The 17,909-nt window shown below is 34.8% G+C and overlaps 1 protein-coding gene across 1 annotated transcript in view; it reads left to right on the top strand.

The window, feature by feature from the left end:
* Positions 1-17,909, top strand: part of KIAA0825 (KIAA0825 ortholog) — a 232,924-nt gene that overhangs the window by 39,665 nt on the left and 175,350 nt on the right. The window contains exons 3-4 of the mRNA XM_066568658.1: positions 2,416-2,584; positions 7,858-8,527. Coding sequence (XP_066424755.1) covers positions 2,416-2,584; positions 7,858-8,527 — 839 coding nt within the window. The remainder of the gene's footprint in view (positions 1-2,415; positions 2,585-7,857; positions 8,528-17,909) is intronic.

The following is a 17,909-nucleotide window of genomic DNA, read 5'->3' as shown; positions in this document are numbered from 1 at the left end:
TTAGCAATTCACAGAACTAAACTTGCAGCTTATGTTTAATACTTCTAAGCAGGAAGTACAGTACAGCGCTTGAAACCAAGCCTATTGTTCATAACTTGAAGTGATTGCTAAGCATGAGATCCCTTCAGCAGTTGATTTTTATTTCTGTATTCAGTTTTTTCTTCAGTGAGTGCTACCTTTTAGTTGTGATAAAGCAACAAGACTTTGTGAGACTGTAGGACAGTAGGAGATATTCTATGTCTTCATCAACAGAACAATTGCTTAGAATTCAACACAATTATTTAATAATAATTGTATCTCTGCAGGTTCCAAAAAAAAGGTTGAGTCATCTGTGGACAAAAAATTTATTGAGGATCATTAAATTTGCAGGTCCATAGTATGTATATCATGTCAGTTGACATCATCTGGATTAGTGCCTCAGTATGTTCAATGAAGGAGTGAATTTGCTCTGAACTTGAAAAAAGTACATTTGCACTTAATTAAAAAATACTACTGGTAAAAAAGGAATCTAGCACTTTATATGGCTTAAAAAAATTGTACTTTTAAGAAAATTAATGAAATACATTAAGCATATTTTTCACATCAAAATTACATTTTTGTTTGCAGTTGCTGAAGCTTTAGGAAATTTCTTTTCTAAGCCAGGAAATCAAAGACTCATTCTACCTACACTGGTATGAAATTATAAAGTTTTTGACACCAGCCTAGGTGATGAGAATGATTATAATAATATTTAACAGAATAATTTTTTTAACTTAAAACGCTTGTTCTCTAAACTCAGATAATAGACTATTTTTTTAAGATAACCAAATTCCTAAGTATTTAATTAATATAATTCATGTAAAGAAGTAAGTAACTATAATTAACCATGTTCTTGTATTACTGAGTGTTGACAAAATTCTTAGCAAGATGCAGCAGTGTTTTTGAAACCCTGTGTACCTACAGTGTTCTGTATGCTGTAAATAAACAGGATGAAAATATGTTTATTCAATCAAAAACAGCTTTAGTCCCAATTAAATGTGTATTTTGGGAGGATAAAAGGATTAATTAAAATGAACATAGTTATCATGATTTATACTTGTGTGGAAGGTAAGGAGCAGGGGAATGGTACTGAAATCTATCCATTTAATCCCCTTATTAGTATTGGGACCAATTACCAAAATGTTTGGTCTTGAGAAGGCTGTAGTTTATTCAAAGCTTGTAGTTTATTAACTTGGTCACAGATTCATATGTCAAAGATAAATGTAAAACTTCACTCATAATAGTAGTAGATTGGCAGAGATTTAACACTAGTAGTGTCTTTTATAATGCACAATGCTGTAATGTATTTGGTTATGTTTGAGATACATCAGCACACCACAATAAGAGTCTTTGATAGTGTCCCAGGAGCCAAGGTGTATGAAGAAGGCATTTAGTTTCATAGTCCTGAGAAGAGGTTTCACTAACTAAAAAGATACTTGCCAATCTTTTGTCAAGTTTAGGATTGGAAGTCATGGCTGGGCTATTAAACCCAGTTTTGCCAGGATCTAAATTCTATTTTTCTAGCTGAAACTGTATGAAATATTAAGCATCACTTTTGAAAAAAAAAGTAGAAATGAAATACCAAAAAGGTGTTTTTGCAGGAAAATAAATAGAGTTATATTGTTTTGGATTTTTTTGTTTTCTTTTGTTTTCACTTAAATGTCCACACAAGTAGAAATAAAATAATTCTGTATGTTCAGTTGTTCTTGTGATCTTTGTAAATGAAATCACTGTAGGAACGTAACCAACACATCTGGTTTCATAAAAAGAGTTATGATTTTAGATGAATGTTAAGGAGTGGATCAGCTCCTTGAAAACAAAGTCTCTTTTCTTTCAAATATTCTAATGACAAAACAAGAAAGAAAAGATCTGCTTTCTCAGCACAACTGGCTCTGAAATTCTTTTCAACATTTTCTGTGATGTCAGTGGATCTTTAAGAAGTTATTAATATATCTTATGTTTTATAAAACAACTGCTGATTGCTAAAGGAGCAAAATTACACATTCACCTTTGAATGCAGTACTTGATTCAGTTTATAGTCTCTGCTTTAGCTAATTAAGCACCAAGGACCAGATATTAGGTTGGCTAATGTCTTGTTCATTAACTACTTTATTAAAATGAATAAGATTGTTTGAAGGTGAAGCCATACATACTCTGGTTGAGGATGGTACAATCTGGCCTGAAGGAAAGTTTTTTTAGCTCTAGCTCAACAGTACTTAAGTGTTAATTGTTAATTCTGCAGATTCAGGTCCTATTTTGTGAGGGTATCTTAATCTGTGAATAAGAAGGACTAGAGTTACCTTAAATTTAAGTAGTTTTTCTTTTTAAAATATGGCATGTATAAAATACTTTTGTCTCCAAATAATGTAGAAAAATCCTGTGATTTTTTTTTTTTAGCATAGAAAAGTGTCTTAAGGACCTGCAACTGGACGTAAATGAAATATGTACTGATGAAGTACTACAAAGCACAACTGACTGCATTCAGTGGCTAAATAACTGCAATTTTAGTTCTCTCAGACCTTCTTCTACAGACCATGGAGAGCTGCTGGAGTTCCTTAAGACCCTGGTAAAAATTGTTTATTAAAAACTTCATTGTTGAAAAGTTGATTGTACAATTGGCAGTGGGGAGGTGGGTGGATGAGTTCAATTCGTTTTCTCATTTCAGCCTTTACTGTTGTGAGGATAGTTCATAAATCCATGCCTGCAGCAGGGTGTTATGTTTCCTTTTGATCATGCCTTAAATAGACAAACTTGGAACAAAATCTTTTCACAGATGCTACCATATGTTCAGCACTGCTTGGATTGTTTTATAAAACACATGTTGGTAAAAAAAACATTGGAAGTTACTGTCTATACTGAGGCTGTTAGTGTTACTGCATGTTCTTCACTTTTATCAGTATGAATTTAACTCATCTAATGTATGTTATTGTTCTTTATGCATTATTTAAGCATAAACTTCCTACCTGCTGTGTGGCCAAAGAGGTAGGTGATAGATGCCCCATCCCTGTAAATGTTCAAGGCCAAGTACTACTGAGCTCTGAACAGCCTTATCTGGTTGAAGATGTCCCTGTTCATTGTAGGAGGATTGTACTAAACAAGCTTTAAAAAAGTCATTTCCAATCCAAATGATTCTGTGTTTCCCAGTGAGAAATGTGGGAGCTACATTCTTTGTTCTACCAAGTTATATGACTAGATGCAACCAGAAATCAAATTTCACTTCAATGAAATTGAAGAGTATTAGAGAGTATTTTTATCCAAAATTTTTATTGAAAGCTTGCATTTTGTTATACACATGGAAATGGAAGTCTGGAAAATTGAATTGGCAAGATAAGTAAACGTTTATCCCTCAGTAAAGGATGGTTTCAAATTTATATATAAATTATATGTGTGCATTTGATATGATACATGTATATGAAATCAAAACACATAAACAGTATCCAGTGATTATTCTTTGTCACTTCCGTGTCATGGTTGTAGACCATGAACAACTTTAGGCTAAGATTAACTGTAATGGAAGAGAGCAGGAATGTACAGAAGGGGAATTTAGAGAAGGGAAGTGTTTTCTCTGGCTAGAGCACAAGCTTGATAAAATCAATGGTTGATTAAATCAGTCATTTTTTTTAACTCATAAGACTCTTGTTGCTCTTTCACCATTGATTCCACTGGATATTGATCTGTATCAAATGAGGAAGTTACTTTTTAGAGGTGCCAAGTCTTTAATGTTCATGTGGTGAAGAGTGATTTTGTTCTTTTCTGGCAAAGTTGATCAGTATGAATGTTGCTGTTAAAAATCATCCCATACAAGGATGTCAGAGGCTGCCACATGTCATACTTGATCTAGATGAAATTGGAGAATCCCAGAAAAAGCTGACTATGAAGTTCTTGCTTTCAGGAGTCTTTTGTTATTCCTCTTAGTCCACTTAGATCCTTATTGTATTCCCTCAGAATGTGGCATGGCACTGATGACTTTCTTGGGTCCATTCCCTGCTTGCTTCCTTCTTCAAGGTCTATTCAAGCCATATGCCTGAACACCAGGTGGCGGCATTTGTTTGGAAAACACAAAAATGTCCCCATCTTACATAAGATGTGCTTTCCAGCTCTCCAGCTTCCCGGGAGCTTACTAACTGCATGACAGTCTTGCTGTGAGCTGTAGTATCCAGTTAAGCCTTGAGAATGGCTCTGTGGCAGGCTGCTAAACAGACAGCAAAGCGAGAAGCCTGGACATCTCAATTCTGCAGTTTATCATGAAAACAGTTTTGGAGCTCAGTAACTTTAACATCACTATTTCCAGGCTTATGGCTTCTTAGATAATCCAGCCTGTTGTGTAGATGGAATTACAGATGAAAAATGTATCTGTACTGTCTGTATCTGTAGTACTGACTGTACTACAGTCTGTCTGTAAGAAGCTACTTTCATTTGCAGTCAACTATTTTCAATAATATTCAGGATTAATGAGATTATTATGAACGGACCTTTCTTAAATATATATCTATCCATTTCTTTCTTAAATATATATCTATCCATTGAACTGATTAGATAATTTCTTCTTGCATGCTTTTAATTAAGTATATGTAATTCATATTCAGTAAAAGGAACCTTCTTTCTACTTCAGGACAACATCCTTATTCATTGTTATTATTTATTATGTGTATTTATTTTGTTAGGAATTTTGTGTAAAGCTGCTGGGACAATTGAAAAACAGTACAAAGTTCGTTTTGGGCTTTGCCTGGGGTGCTATATTTAGGTTTATTGTTATTATCATAAGTTTGTAAATTTTTATGAAAATACTGAGAATTTCTTCATAAAGCCTGAACATGTTAATTATGTGAAATGTTGTCATTCTGTGTACTGTCTTGTAACTCAATATTTAAAAGATGAATATATGCACTAACACATTGTCATTAAACTCTGTTCCTGATAAAATAATGGCAGATTCTTTTTTTAATCAAGTCTTCATCTTACTGTACTTGTTTATTGATATGGTAGATAGTTGTGCATATTACGCTGTAATCTGGTTGGTAAACTGCAACTGATTTTCTGCATGTTATTGTTATCACTAACTTTCTGTGCTAAAAAGGGAACTTTTTATGCTTCTCCAAAATGTTTGGATACTAATTTTGGATCTTTTTCTCTTGAATAGTGCTGGCAACATCTTTTGCAATATTTTTATGGTTAATTTTTAAATTAAAAAGCATATATCGATATAGGCAATGTGTGAAGACTCTTGATAACACTTTCTAGAGCTTCAAAGTTCACTTCAGGTACTCTTTCTGAGTATCCCTACATCTAAAATAGCATCTGCAAGCTCCTATTTTTAATGGTGTAGTTTAAATTGCAAAGGGCTTGAAACAGTCCTTGGATATATAAAAATATTTCTGCTTTGCCTTAAAAAGCAACAGTAAGGACTTGCTTGGAAAATCATTTGGATTCACCATTGAAGGCATCAGGTGCATGCACTGTTTTGATAGCTTCTTTTGCTTTGTACATTTCAGAATGTAGTATTTGAGCATGATTCATAAAACCCCCAACATTTAAAGTCCAGAAGTCTACTTGCCAAGAGACAATCTTTCAACACAGTAGTTAATAATCAGGGCCTCAGTTTACACTTTGAAACACATTTTTCTTTGGGGCCACTAAACTTTATAGAATAGTTTAGCAGATAATAAAAGACAATGGGGTCAGTATTATGCATTTTGATATATATGACTTAAGATTTGAACCAGTTGCACATATTTCTGTTACATGCACATATTTTGTAGGATGATATTCAACTGATAATTTCCTTTATTATTCTGTCTTCCACATCTTTCCTGCTTGCTAAGTATGAAGAATTAATAAGAATTATTTTGAAATAAAGATCTAAAATGGAAGAAAAATAGGTAGTCTGTTATTTTTAAGACTTTCTTTATAAGAGGCAATCATGCTCCCAGTTTGTTTTCAGAATTAGGTACTGTAGTGAAAGTGAGGGTTTTTTTCAAGAAACTCTGGTCAGAGTAGAGGGCAACAAGAAGGTTGAACCCTCTAAGGTATGTAACAGGTTTGAAACATCCAGAACAAAGAATAGGAGTTCTGAATTTAAAAATTTTTGTCACTCTAAAGCATACTTACCTATTGATAAAATCTTGCTACAGAGGAAAGATTTAGTATTTGGCATTCCAAAATGGTTATGTTTATGCAATACCACACTCAAACTTGAATAATTTACCTGCCCTTCAAAATGGGAATGGAAATAAAACTAATATTTTCTTCAAATATTTTAAGTTAAATAAATCAGCAATGCTGAAGGTGGAAGGTAGAAAAGGTTTCTTTACCAGCCTTACTTTATAGGATGGAGTATGACTTGGAAACTGTGCTGATTTCTAGTGTTTAGTACAGGGCTATGTTTTGCTTTTGTGCTGAACACACAGCACAACATAGAGGTTTTTCTATTATTGCCAAGCAGGGCTTACACAGAGCCTTTCTGCTGTTCATACTGTGACACTGGTGAGGAAGTTGGGGGTGCATGGGAGGGTGGGAGGACACACAGCCAGGACAGGTGACCCAAACTGACCAAAGAGATATTCCAGACCATGTGGCATCAGGCTCCATATATAAAGTATGGGGAAGAAAGAAAACAGGTATGTCTGAAGTGATGACCTGGTGATGAGTGATGCTGTCCTGATAATGGCTGAACACCTGCCTGCCATTGTAAGCAGTGAATTAATTCCTTGTTTTGCTTTGCTTGTTAATCTGCCTGTCTCTCAACCGATGAGTTTTGTGGCTTTTACCCTTCCAGTTCTCTCTTCAGTCCTGCTGGTACAGGAGTAAGCAAGTGGCTGCCTGGGGCTTGGTTGCTGGCTGGGGTGGAACTATAACAGATAAAGGACAGACTGGAATGAACTCCCCTGAGGTGGCTTGCCACAATGCTTTTGTCTGTTGGAGGGAATCAATGGGAGATGAAGGAGCAAGTGAGAGGGCTTCTAGATTCTCATCCACTTAAGGCTTTCTTACTGAAACTAAGAAAATCAAGAATACCACCAATTCCACTCAGTTTTCTTGTGATGGTAGTATTGAGCTGTGACAAGAGGAGCTGCTATTTGCTGCATGACCTCTTGAAGCTGAAGCAGCTCTAAGGTCAGGGATCCTTGCCCTGGACTGAGAGAGAGCTCTTCAGACTTGAATGAAGAAGGAGCAGCAGCCATGTGATTTCACTTGCTTTGTTAACTGACTGCCTTCTCCAACCCATACAGCACAGATCTACATGGAGGTCACTAATATATCAGTCTGCATCTTGGTTTGATGGGTTACGCAGCTTCTTATTCCTCTGTCCTGTGTCATCTAAGACTCTTTAATTCTTGACAAGTTTTCAATTTTACATCTTTAAGCGACTCCTGGGATGACTTTTTTATCATTAGAATGGTCTTTTTGATGATTGCCTGTTGAGCCATAGAAGGTGACCATTTTATAAATTCCTTGCTTGGTTTTATGAGAAAAACCAGTCATTATCTGTGTAAATCTTAAGTAATTTTTTCATACCGCTTTCTTTAAAAGATGCTGTGACAACAAAAATGCTGCCAAGGGTTTCCTTTGAACTGTGGTCTAGAATTGATTGAGAAAAGAGGTTGGGGATATAAGAAAGATGAGAAGATGAGTGTGAGTTATTGGCAGAGGTAGACAAGAAAATCAATTCATGTATAAATCCTGTTTTCCACAGATTTCATGATTTCTGTTGCTGACATATCTTTCTTGCTGTTAAGATAATTAGTATAGGAAACTGGTTTTAGTCTAATATGAAGCTGTTCATTTAATGAACTGTAATTAAAAAAATTTCTAAAGTACTGTCTGATTTACCTTTGTTAGCAAAGCTTGTTGAAGAATGAGAAGAATCAAGAAGAAATGGTACTTCACTTCCTTCTGGATCTGTCTAGTCAGTGTGGTGTCTCATTTCCCTGTACTGCAAGTGGGACGTCTTTTGAGTTAACATCTTCGCTTCATACAATTCAGGATGATTCAGCTGTGGATGTGAAATCTCTTTGGGACGATGTGAGATTGCATCTTCGACAATTTTTAGTAAATAGACTGCAAAGTCAAGAAGAAACAAACACTAATGCTTCTCAACAACAAATGGAGTTTAAAACTCGGTGTGTACAGCAGCTTTTGTTTCTTTATCCCAAATCAGAAGTCTTAATGAGGTATCAAAATATGCAGAACAAACTGGTTAGTGATCTTTTACAAAACTGTATTTTGTCTAGTTGTGGTGAAACAAATTTTGATAAGGTGGTTCATGGTTACCAAAGTTCCATACCCAGATTGTGCACAATGATAAAAGAGGATTTGCATATATTAAGTGGAACAATTGGTCCATCTTCATTATTAAAGTTTATTAATGAAACTTACCTGGATACCATCACTGAAGAAATGACAGTTCTTCTTGAAAGACTTTGTGAACTGCAGTTCAAAGAAAATGCTCTACACATAGTTAAAGCAAACAAGATTTCAAAGAAGCATGGAGGAAGAGTTCACGCTGTGGGTTAGTAGTCTTATTTTATGTTCTTTGTAGTTAGGTGTTATTTTAATTATGCTATTTTTTTAATATATACTTGATTATTTTCTGTGAAGAGAGAGACCTGAAATTAGTAATTACAGCTTTATGTTTAAAACACATTACCGCAGTTGAACTCTAGACTGCGTCAGAATTGTGGTGCAAAAGTAAGAGAGAGTAACTTATGTAATTAAACAAAATCCTATTATAATCCATTGGATAACACTGTCATGTCATAGTAATTTTTTTCAGCCTGTTTTATTCCAGCTACTGAAATATGCACTAGAATAAGAACTATTTAATCCAGATTTATATAAACACAAACTGTTGAGTCTTCCACTCCCACTTTTTTTTTTAATTGTCAGACATTTAAAGGAGATTATAGGAAAGACAGTACAGTAATGTGTCCATAAAACACATAGCGATTCACACATCAGAGCTGACCCAAAAGATTATTATGCAGATTCTAATTCTGAAACTAAGAAACAAACAGAAAACCCATTTACATTTTCTAGTCTTGTGAAAATACAGTAGGTTCAAGTTAATACTGCCTGGTCATTTTTTCTTGTTCCAAGAAATGTCAAGAGGAAAAAGAGTCTGTTGTTGATGTAGTGTTTTCTGTATTTTCTTCTTGCAGTTTTTAAGTCTGACATACTAATTTCCAAAGGGAAGAACCAATGCTTTGGAAAAAACATAATACAGAATCAAAACTTCCATAACATTATTGCACAATTGTGTGTAATTGCTTTTTCAGTGCAGTGTTTGGAGCACACCTCTGTGCAGGAGCTGTTTGTTTAAAGCATAGCTTTCCATGAAGTGATTTGAAGACAAAAAATATTGAAAGTTTAGAGTCATGTGAAAAATACAGAAACAGAAGGTCTTGAATTGTGCAGCATAAAGAAAGGATTAGTGAGGTGATGATTTGTCAGGTCTACACAGAAGAAAATCACATACTTCTGAGTTTTAAAGTCAGCGTATGTCTTAGTCAACTAAAAATTCCAGTGGAAGAAATGCAAAGATTATTTTCAACAGGAACTGAAATATGGAGGAATACTGGAACGTGTGAAAGACAAGGAAGAAGGCATGCAGATGAATAGAAAGGATGAGAAGTTCAGTGTTGGTGGGAAACAATGAAAAGAAGTAGTGTCAGAGTACTGTTGAGATATAGAATAACAAGAAATGTGTTTTTGAATTACATGGTGAGATGTGAGTCAGTGAAAGGATTAGCTGACAAAAAAAATTGCCTGCAGTGAACAGAAGTTTGTAACTTAATTTTTCTTTCAGTCTTAAAAAAGCTCATGAAGATGGGGAAGTTCATCTCCATTTTACATCTAAAACGTGGAGTTTAAAGTGCTCACAAACATGTCTCTCTGAAAAAATCATACTTTAACTCTGTATTATAAGATGGAAGAAAACAGTCATTCAGTCTATTAATAGAGTACTTCCTCTGCCTACATTTTTTTGGCCACAGGATATGACTTTGCATGTTTTTGTGCCAATACAGCTATCAGTACAGATTTCCAGTGCACATTTCTTTTACATGGTCAAAAACACAGAGGAAGGTGAAAACAGTAAATTTTAGGTCTTGCTTGCTTGCTTTAAAACTTTAAAACATTTTCTGCAATTAATTAAAATATAATTTCTAATTTCATAAATATTAGATCAGATTTTAATTTTTATTGAAAATTCATTAAATGTCAGATTTCAGATGCAGCAGCTGTCTCCTTAACACCCATAAAATGTGTTTAGAATTGCTGTTCATTAATATAATTTAACTCTCAAGATTACTTTCTTCACAGGGGCTGTCATAGTCATGTCTTCATGTTATTTTACTTCAAGAAATTAGTATGGGAAGTAGGTATTGATTTGCCTACTGGTTTTCTACTATTCTTACTAGTTTTCTGCAGAAAACTCCTCATACACACTTCAGCCAGGGAAGCCATAAGGCACCAGCAGTGAAATCAGAAATCAGGCTAAAACAAAATATGTGGTCAGAATTGTGAAGTTTTGAGTGTGATTTCAGTTTTTTTTTATTTTCTGGATGTGTCATAGCCTATTTGGTAGTATTCATCAATTCAAGCAAAAGGTATCCTTGTATCATAAGTAAAACAGTTATTGCTGTGTAACTTATTCATATATGAGCTTGTATGTGAAGAGTCTTTTTTGGAAAGAGATGTCTCTCCTACAAATATATGAATATACTACATTTGTACCACACGAAGTTATATAAAGGCATTTTTTTCCTTTAGAATTAAAATGTTCACAAGGCAGTTCACAGTGAAATAACTATTTGGGAAATATTTTAAGAGATTTGTAGTGGTGGACAAGTTCTTAATGTCAAGTGACTTTTCCTGCTTGGAACTCTTAAATTCTGGTACTTTGTTGCCCTCCCACAAATTAGAGTGGAAATTTATTTTTCCCAACCTAACATAGGCTAGGTTAAAAGACAGCTTTAATAGATTATCTTGAGAGTGATACCCAGTTTGCCAAGTATTAAAAGAACCTCATGCATAAATATAGAGGGAAGGACAGAAAGAGAAGGTTTTTTCTTAGCTGAGAGACAGATGTGTGTCTTATTTTTTGATGTATGTTGCTTCTGCCCTTTGGGAGCCCTCAAACCAACACATTTCAGAATATCAGAATAATTTAATCTAGGACATTCAGTTGGGACTGTTATCCCAGAGGTGATAGAAGGGTTTGTGTTTGCTTAGTCCATCCTCAGGGTAATGTGGTTTTTATTTTATATTTGTTGTGGGTTTTTTTCATAAGAACTGCTGTAATTGATCCTACTATACAGCATAGGGAAAAAAATAACAGAAAATGATAAAGCAGTGCCAAAACCTCAGAAAACTTTTTATAGACAACCTATTTCTTTTGGCAAAATAGAGGTAGTCTATAACAAGCTTTAACAGAGTTATCTTTAAAATATTCCATATATAATAATCTATTTGTGCAGTAAAGAATTAACATTTTTCTTTTCATTCTGTGCTAGAGCAATTATTTGTGAAATACTATAAAGAGTTTATTTCCATTTATCAGTACCTAGGAAGTGTGTGGCTTGACAGAGAAGCTGTCAAAATGGCATGTGAAAAGAGGCAAATTCTGGAACTTAGGATCTTGGATTGCCAGCTCTAGTGGAAGCCAGTGGTTTTATGTTACAGCTTGATCCTCTTACCTGTTACATTTGTGCCTCTTATTACCTTTATAACGGTGCAGAATTCAGCCAATAGTATTTGGGCTGTTCCTGCACAAGGTTTTTATATAACATTAATTATAATTTCTCTGTGTACTCTCAGAACATAGTGTTTCCAGCTTGCTAGAATAATGTGCAAGGAATGTTTCCCAACCCACTCCCTCAAGTTTTTTTGTTATTAATGGGATTTTGTTGTTTCAGACTTTCTATTGTATTAATCATTTGCATCCTTCTAAAGTTTATGTAATGTTGTGGTATTTAAGTGTGATTTAAATTATTATATTTTAAATCTATTATCTTTAGATGTTCATGAGTTCCTACAGAATACATTGTGTTTGTGAAACACCTAAAATGAATATGGCGTATAGCTAATCTTGAACAGAAGGACTCAGTACCATGTACAGAAGCTGCATTTGTGCAGTGGAGATGAGAACAAGAAGAGAAACAGGCTCTGGAGTAACTTGTTGAAGTGAAGACAACTTTGGAATGTTATATTAAAGTACTTGGTATGAAACACCTCTTTTAAGCTCACTTATACGTACATATTCCCAGCAATTTGCTGAAGAGCTAACTTGAGATATGAGTTTTGGGCTTTGCACATTTAACTTCAATTTGATTTCTCTACTATTTTTATGTGCATATGGTTTTATTACCCCTCGTTTAAAATTTCCTCTTTTTGAAATTAAGAGCTTTAGTTTCAGATTTGTTTTTTTCCTTCTATATTATTTGCATACACTTGGTTTGCGATCTCAATAGCCACCATTATGGCCTAAAACAAGTCTTCTATGATTTTTGTCTTTTCTCTCAAAAATATACCTCAAATAGTATTAATACTTGCCGGTTTAACAACTGCATGATTAAAAATACACCAACTGTTCACATCTAGGAATAATTTCAGCTCAATAGCTTTAATGTAATTCATCCTCCATTTACATCTGGAAATTGAAGAGTTCCAAACTTGGATTAATGCAGTTAAATATTTATATCTTTGTAACTGTTTTGGTATTTCTGTAAAGATGAGAATTTATTGCAGATAATTTACAGTATTTGTGCTGTGGTTACAGTTGGTTTTCCACCATGTTTTCTTGCCCATAGTCCACTGTCTGTTTTTTAACAAGTATGAGGGTAAAAGGGGAAAGTGTTTTAGTCACTTGACTTGCTACTGTTCAGTCCTGAAAGTCCTGTTGCATCTTTCTTAGGTGTTGAGAAGGCACATAATACAAAGTAATCCATATGGATTACAGATGATAATATCCAGTATGGCGTCCTGCTTCTGCGGATGAAATTCACTCTGTTGTCCAAATCTTTTGACTAGTACAAGCTAGCTTTCAGTTAAATGTCTAATGCATCCCTAAGGCCACATGTTTAGAATTGCAAAGTTTGCAATCTTAATTATGGAAGTTATTTGAAGTTGGCTTTTTTTTCATAAATTTTAACTTCAGGGTATTCAAAGACCCACATGACTACTCTAGTGACTTCTAGACACTATAAAGAGAAAAATAAGAGAGTTACAATAAAAACTGTAACTTCATCCTCTTTGCTTCCTTGCACGTCCCTCTTCTTGTTTTTCCTTACTTCAGGACACCTGCAACATCCTGTTCATCCTCTCCTGTGGACATGATTGTTTTGCTTCTGTTTATGCATGACCAGCAGTTTCTTTATGTGCTTCCATTGTATTGCTGCCTGCCTGGCATATCTTTTTGTCTTTTATTTCTGACCTCTCTGTCCCATTGCAGAGTGCCTGGCAACATAACTTCTGTAGGAACAGGGCTTTAAGAACCTATATAAAACAAGGCACAGAAAGAATGGTGCCTTTGTGCAAGTCACCATTGAAACTGCTGACCCCTTGAGCTGCTCTGCATGTATATTTACAGAATTGTAAGGTTGGAAGTGACCCGAATAATCATCTACTTCCAGCTCCCCTCTTGTGGGCAGGAACACCTTCCACTAGACCAGGTTGCTCAAAGTCCCATCCAACCTGACCTTGAACATTTCCAGGGATGGGGCATCCCTAGCTTCTCTGGGCAACCTGTTGCAGCACCTCATCACTCTCACAATCAAGAATTTCATCCTAATATCTAATGTAAAGCTACCCTCTTTCAATTTGAAGCTATTTCCCATTGTCCTGAAAGGCACATGGTTTCATTCTTGGTAATTTTTTTTCAAAATGTTTTCACAATTAGTGAGTACCAGCTACTTGCCTTCCTTTGTGTTTTCACAGCATAACTGCATTTTCTTCCTCAGAATGAACAGAGCATTTAACTCACAGTGCTCTGTAATAATTTCATTCTCCTCCCAAGTGTAAAAGATGAAGACTGATTTACTCTATAGTCTGATATATTGTGAATTTTCAGAAGTCAATTTGACATTTATATACTGTAGTTTTCTCTTTAGTAATAAAAAATGACAAAATCTGAGGGATAATTATGATGGAAGTCTCTCTTTTACTTCAGAATATGGGCCTGCATGAAGAAGACTTTGTAGGACTACAGCAGATTAGAGGACACTTTAAAAATGTCTTTAAAATAGGCTTCTGTACAACTGATTCAATGAAAGTTGTTGCAGGAGTCTTTTCAATATGTGCATCTACTATCATTACTCACAAGTCAATGAGATGGTCTTGACTGATTTTGCCAAGATGGAGAACCCCTTCTGTCATAAAATTGTACAGTAAAAGGTCAAAATAATTTTAGTCACAATAGTTTGTTTTGAAAAATAATATAGGTGTTTAAATTAGAGGGGAGTGTCATGCCCCCAAGATGGTTGTAACATGCCAAATTAGGATATTAATGTCCTTTTCACTGAGGCTTAGTCTTACAATTTTAAAAAACCCCTCTCTTCAATTAAGGGGCCGCTGTATCTACTGAGTTTTTGAAAAACAGAGGTTTCAGTCATTTTATAGTACTTTTTACTACATTTACTGAACAGAGCAAGGCAATGGGTTTATTCCAGTCCATCTGACCTGGAGAGAATAAGGATGGTTAAAACCCAGTCCAACTTCATAATTAGAAATCTAGCACATAGTGCCCATAAATATTGTGGACTGTCTGAAATTAGATCAGTTACTGGTCTCAGATTTTCTAGAAGAGTTTACTTTGCCTAGAGTAGATTCACACACTGATTATCCTCTGGCTAAGAGCCAGATCTTCGTCCTCTAGCACACAGGACACTGTACTGACTTTCTGTTCATGTGCTGGGAAATTCCAGCAAGTTCTGTAACACAGAAATTACGTGTTCTGTTATGCACCGTGCTATCAGCTCATGTGTAAAGAAGTGTTTTAATTGTGTAATCTCCGCTCAGTGAGTAGGAACATGTATCTGTACTGACAAATGTGATTAATCCTGCTTTTGTATATTAGTCTTTCTACAAAATACTTGTTTACAAATTAGGAATTTTGAAACATTTTTCTAGAAGTTTTTAAATGGCAGTGTCTGCCCTCTTTGCTGTCTGCCTAGACTTATTTTTAATTTTTATGTTCCTTGGAAAAATAATCATGAGAACTTTGTGGTGACTTTGCAACTAGGGTTTTGAAATACAAAGGCACAGGAAGCAAAAATAAGAATATTGGCCCCAGCCGTAATTTTTTATATTATTTGAACAAATTACAACTGGCTGTGTTATATCTTGGAGTAAGAGAAGCAGAAGTGACACAGACACTTAAATCTATTTTTAAAGGAAATACTAGTATCTAATATCATGCATATTCCTTCCTACAAAAAGGAATGATCAACACATGATAGAAATTACTGATTAGTTGAAGGTTCCTAGCAATCTAATTTGAGTAGAGTATTCCAATGTAATGAACCAATCTGTGAGAGACCTAACCTCTGTGAATGTTGAAAATTGAAATTCAGCTAGCAGAAATTTTTACATTTGCAGGCATTAAAGAAATGTAAGCCAGATTAAAATAAATATGTTGATTACTGTGTTTTCAAATACATATTAGAACTGCCTTTTATCAGCCAAGTGTTACAAAATGGTTTGCAGAGCAACACATGCAAGTCCTGTCAAAAGTTAGAATTAATGAGAAGGTTTGACAGACCTGGAAGTCCTTAATTTATCTTTCAGTAAAGACTGAGGAAGATCAACTTTTAGAGTTCTTCAAGGACTCCTGTTTCAATGTAGGTGCTGTTTTCAGTTATTTTCAGCAGGTTTTCTTAATTTTTATGCTCTCTTAAAACATTCTACTTTGGTGTTTTCTGTATGTGAGTGTGAAGACTTCAGAGAATGTGATAACTCCCTCAGCCCACAGTGTAGGCAACAGAAATCAAAAAATGCATGTGGAATCAGTTTATGTCATTGGCAAGGCCCAAATATTGTTTCAGACCTCTGAGAAATATTACTAAGAGCATAATTTTGTCATAGGATAGTTCTTGCAGTTTTTGAAAAGGACTTTTTGGTAATAGTTACTACTTCAGAAGAAATTATTAATTGTAGAATAGCACCCAAAAACCCACTCTTAACTGCTAGAAACAACTGCAACTATTGTCTGTCTACAAGTTTTAAAGTCATTTTAGCTGAAGGAATGTTTAAAAAATGTCCGCTATTTCAGTATTTTGATAATTATCAAAAAAGTTATTGGATATCACATGCTTAATTCCTTAAATGGACCAGTCAGTTAATTAGTTCTAATTCAGAAATGAAATAATTTGTTTATGTTTGAATTGTTTAAAGTGTCACTGTCTACCCAGAATTGAAGTGTATGATAGGAATGTCTTGTAATTTATTAGAGGCTATGCATGCTTTTGAGAATTAAGGAGGAGGTTGAGTCTCTGGTTTCAGAGCAAACTGAGATAGGTATCTGTGTATGAAGTAATTTTCTTCAACATGTTTACAAGGCACTTCATCCTCAGAGTGCTTCAGGAAGTCTCTGTAGTCTGTTCCTCAGGGTTGTAAAGGAGCTATATGCTGTCAAGGAGTCAGATTTGTGAGATCATTTTGTTTAAGATAACAATATAAATTTGAAGTCAGAGTGTGATTCGATGTTCTTGTTTTCCATCCTGTGTTTCCAGCACTGGCCTATTCTTTCTTTGATCAATTGGTCAGTAAACACGATTTACAATTAAAGATTTCATTTTGGCAGCCCTACCCATACAATGTTGACAAAGGACTTCAGTATTTGGTGGCAAACATCTAGCAACCTGACATGGAATCAACCTTCACTATGAGGTCAAAACTGATCTCATTTTACTGGGAAGACATTATGGAGCAGGTTTTAATAAATTTTAATCAATAAAATAAAAAAACACCTTAATTTTAATCAGTTGCATGTGTAGTGAATCTCTTTCAATACATTAGTGTAGTTTTCACTGATGTTGTTTAATAGCTGGCAGTGACATCTCTGTGACAGACACACTCAAGTAAATCTATGCAAATTTATGCATGCTTATCATGTTTATACATCAGTTGAGTTCCCTTACTTCACTGCATTTTTTTGCCACATGCACAGTATGGATATATGGTATAAGCATTTATGAAAGTCATGTGGTAATGGAGGTATCTAATAAGAAAATGTTTACCATTTTTAGATCTGTGACCTTTTATTTTTTAAAGGCACAAAAAAATGCCAATGTGCAGTTTCTTTGTGAAGGCGGCTTTACCAGTTTATCCTGGAGCTCCTGGGTCTCACTGCAGCTAACAGGGAGCTGCAAAGCAAGATAGGTGTTTAAAAACCCTTAACAGCTCAGATAACAGTTTACATCACTAATAGTTCTTTCTAGGTCTGTCAGTTTCAATCAGCAGAGAACACATCTGATCAGTATATCTGATAAACTTGTCAATGCCTTTTTAAAACAGGATTCCCCAATCTATTCTATTCAACTCTACTCTCTCCTTTCCTTTTTCACTATTTCAGGTAGAATCTTGATAAGACAGAGATACAAGCAGCTGTGTATAGCTAGCTCAGGCTACAACTAATTTGTGCAGAAAAAAATTAAATCAGGAGGTAAATTATTTCATGATTGCTCATTCCCAACAGAGTTGGGCATCATTCTGAAGAAAATATCAAATAATTGGTTTCAGACCATGTCAGACACATGCAATTCCCTTCTCTAATGGCTATGTGAGGTAGGACTAGGCCTCAGGGGTCATCAAAGAACTGAAAATAGCTTAGTGCCAGGCGCAGCAATAGAGAGAGAGAGCACATAGGAAATGAAGTGGCAATAAGTGCAATCTAT

Source organism: Molothrus aeneus, chromosome Z (assembly GCF_037042795.1).
Source record: "Molothrus aeneus isolate 106 chromosome Z, BPBGC_Maene_1.0, whole genome shotgun sequence".
Classification (NCBI taxonomy): domain Eukaryota; kingdom Metazoa; phylum Chordata; class Aves; order Passeriformes; family Icteridae; genus Molothrus; species Molothrus aeneus.
Note: the sequence above shows the minus strand (reverse complement) of the source record. Positions and strands in the feature narration are given on the sequence as shown.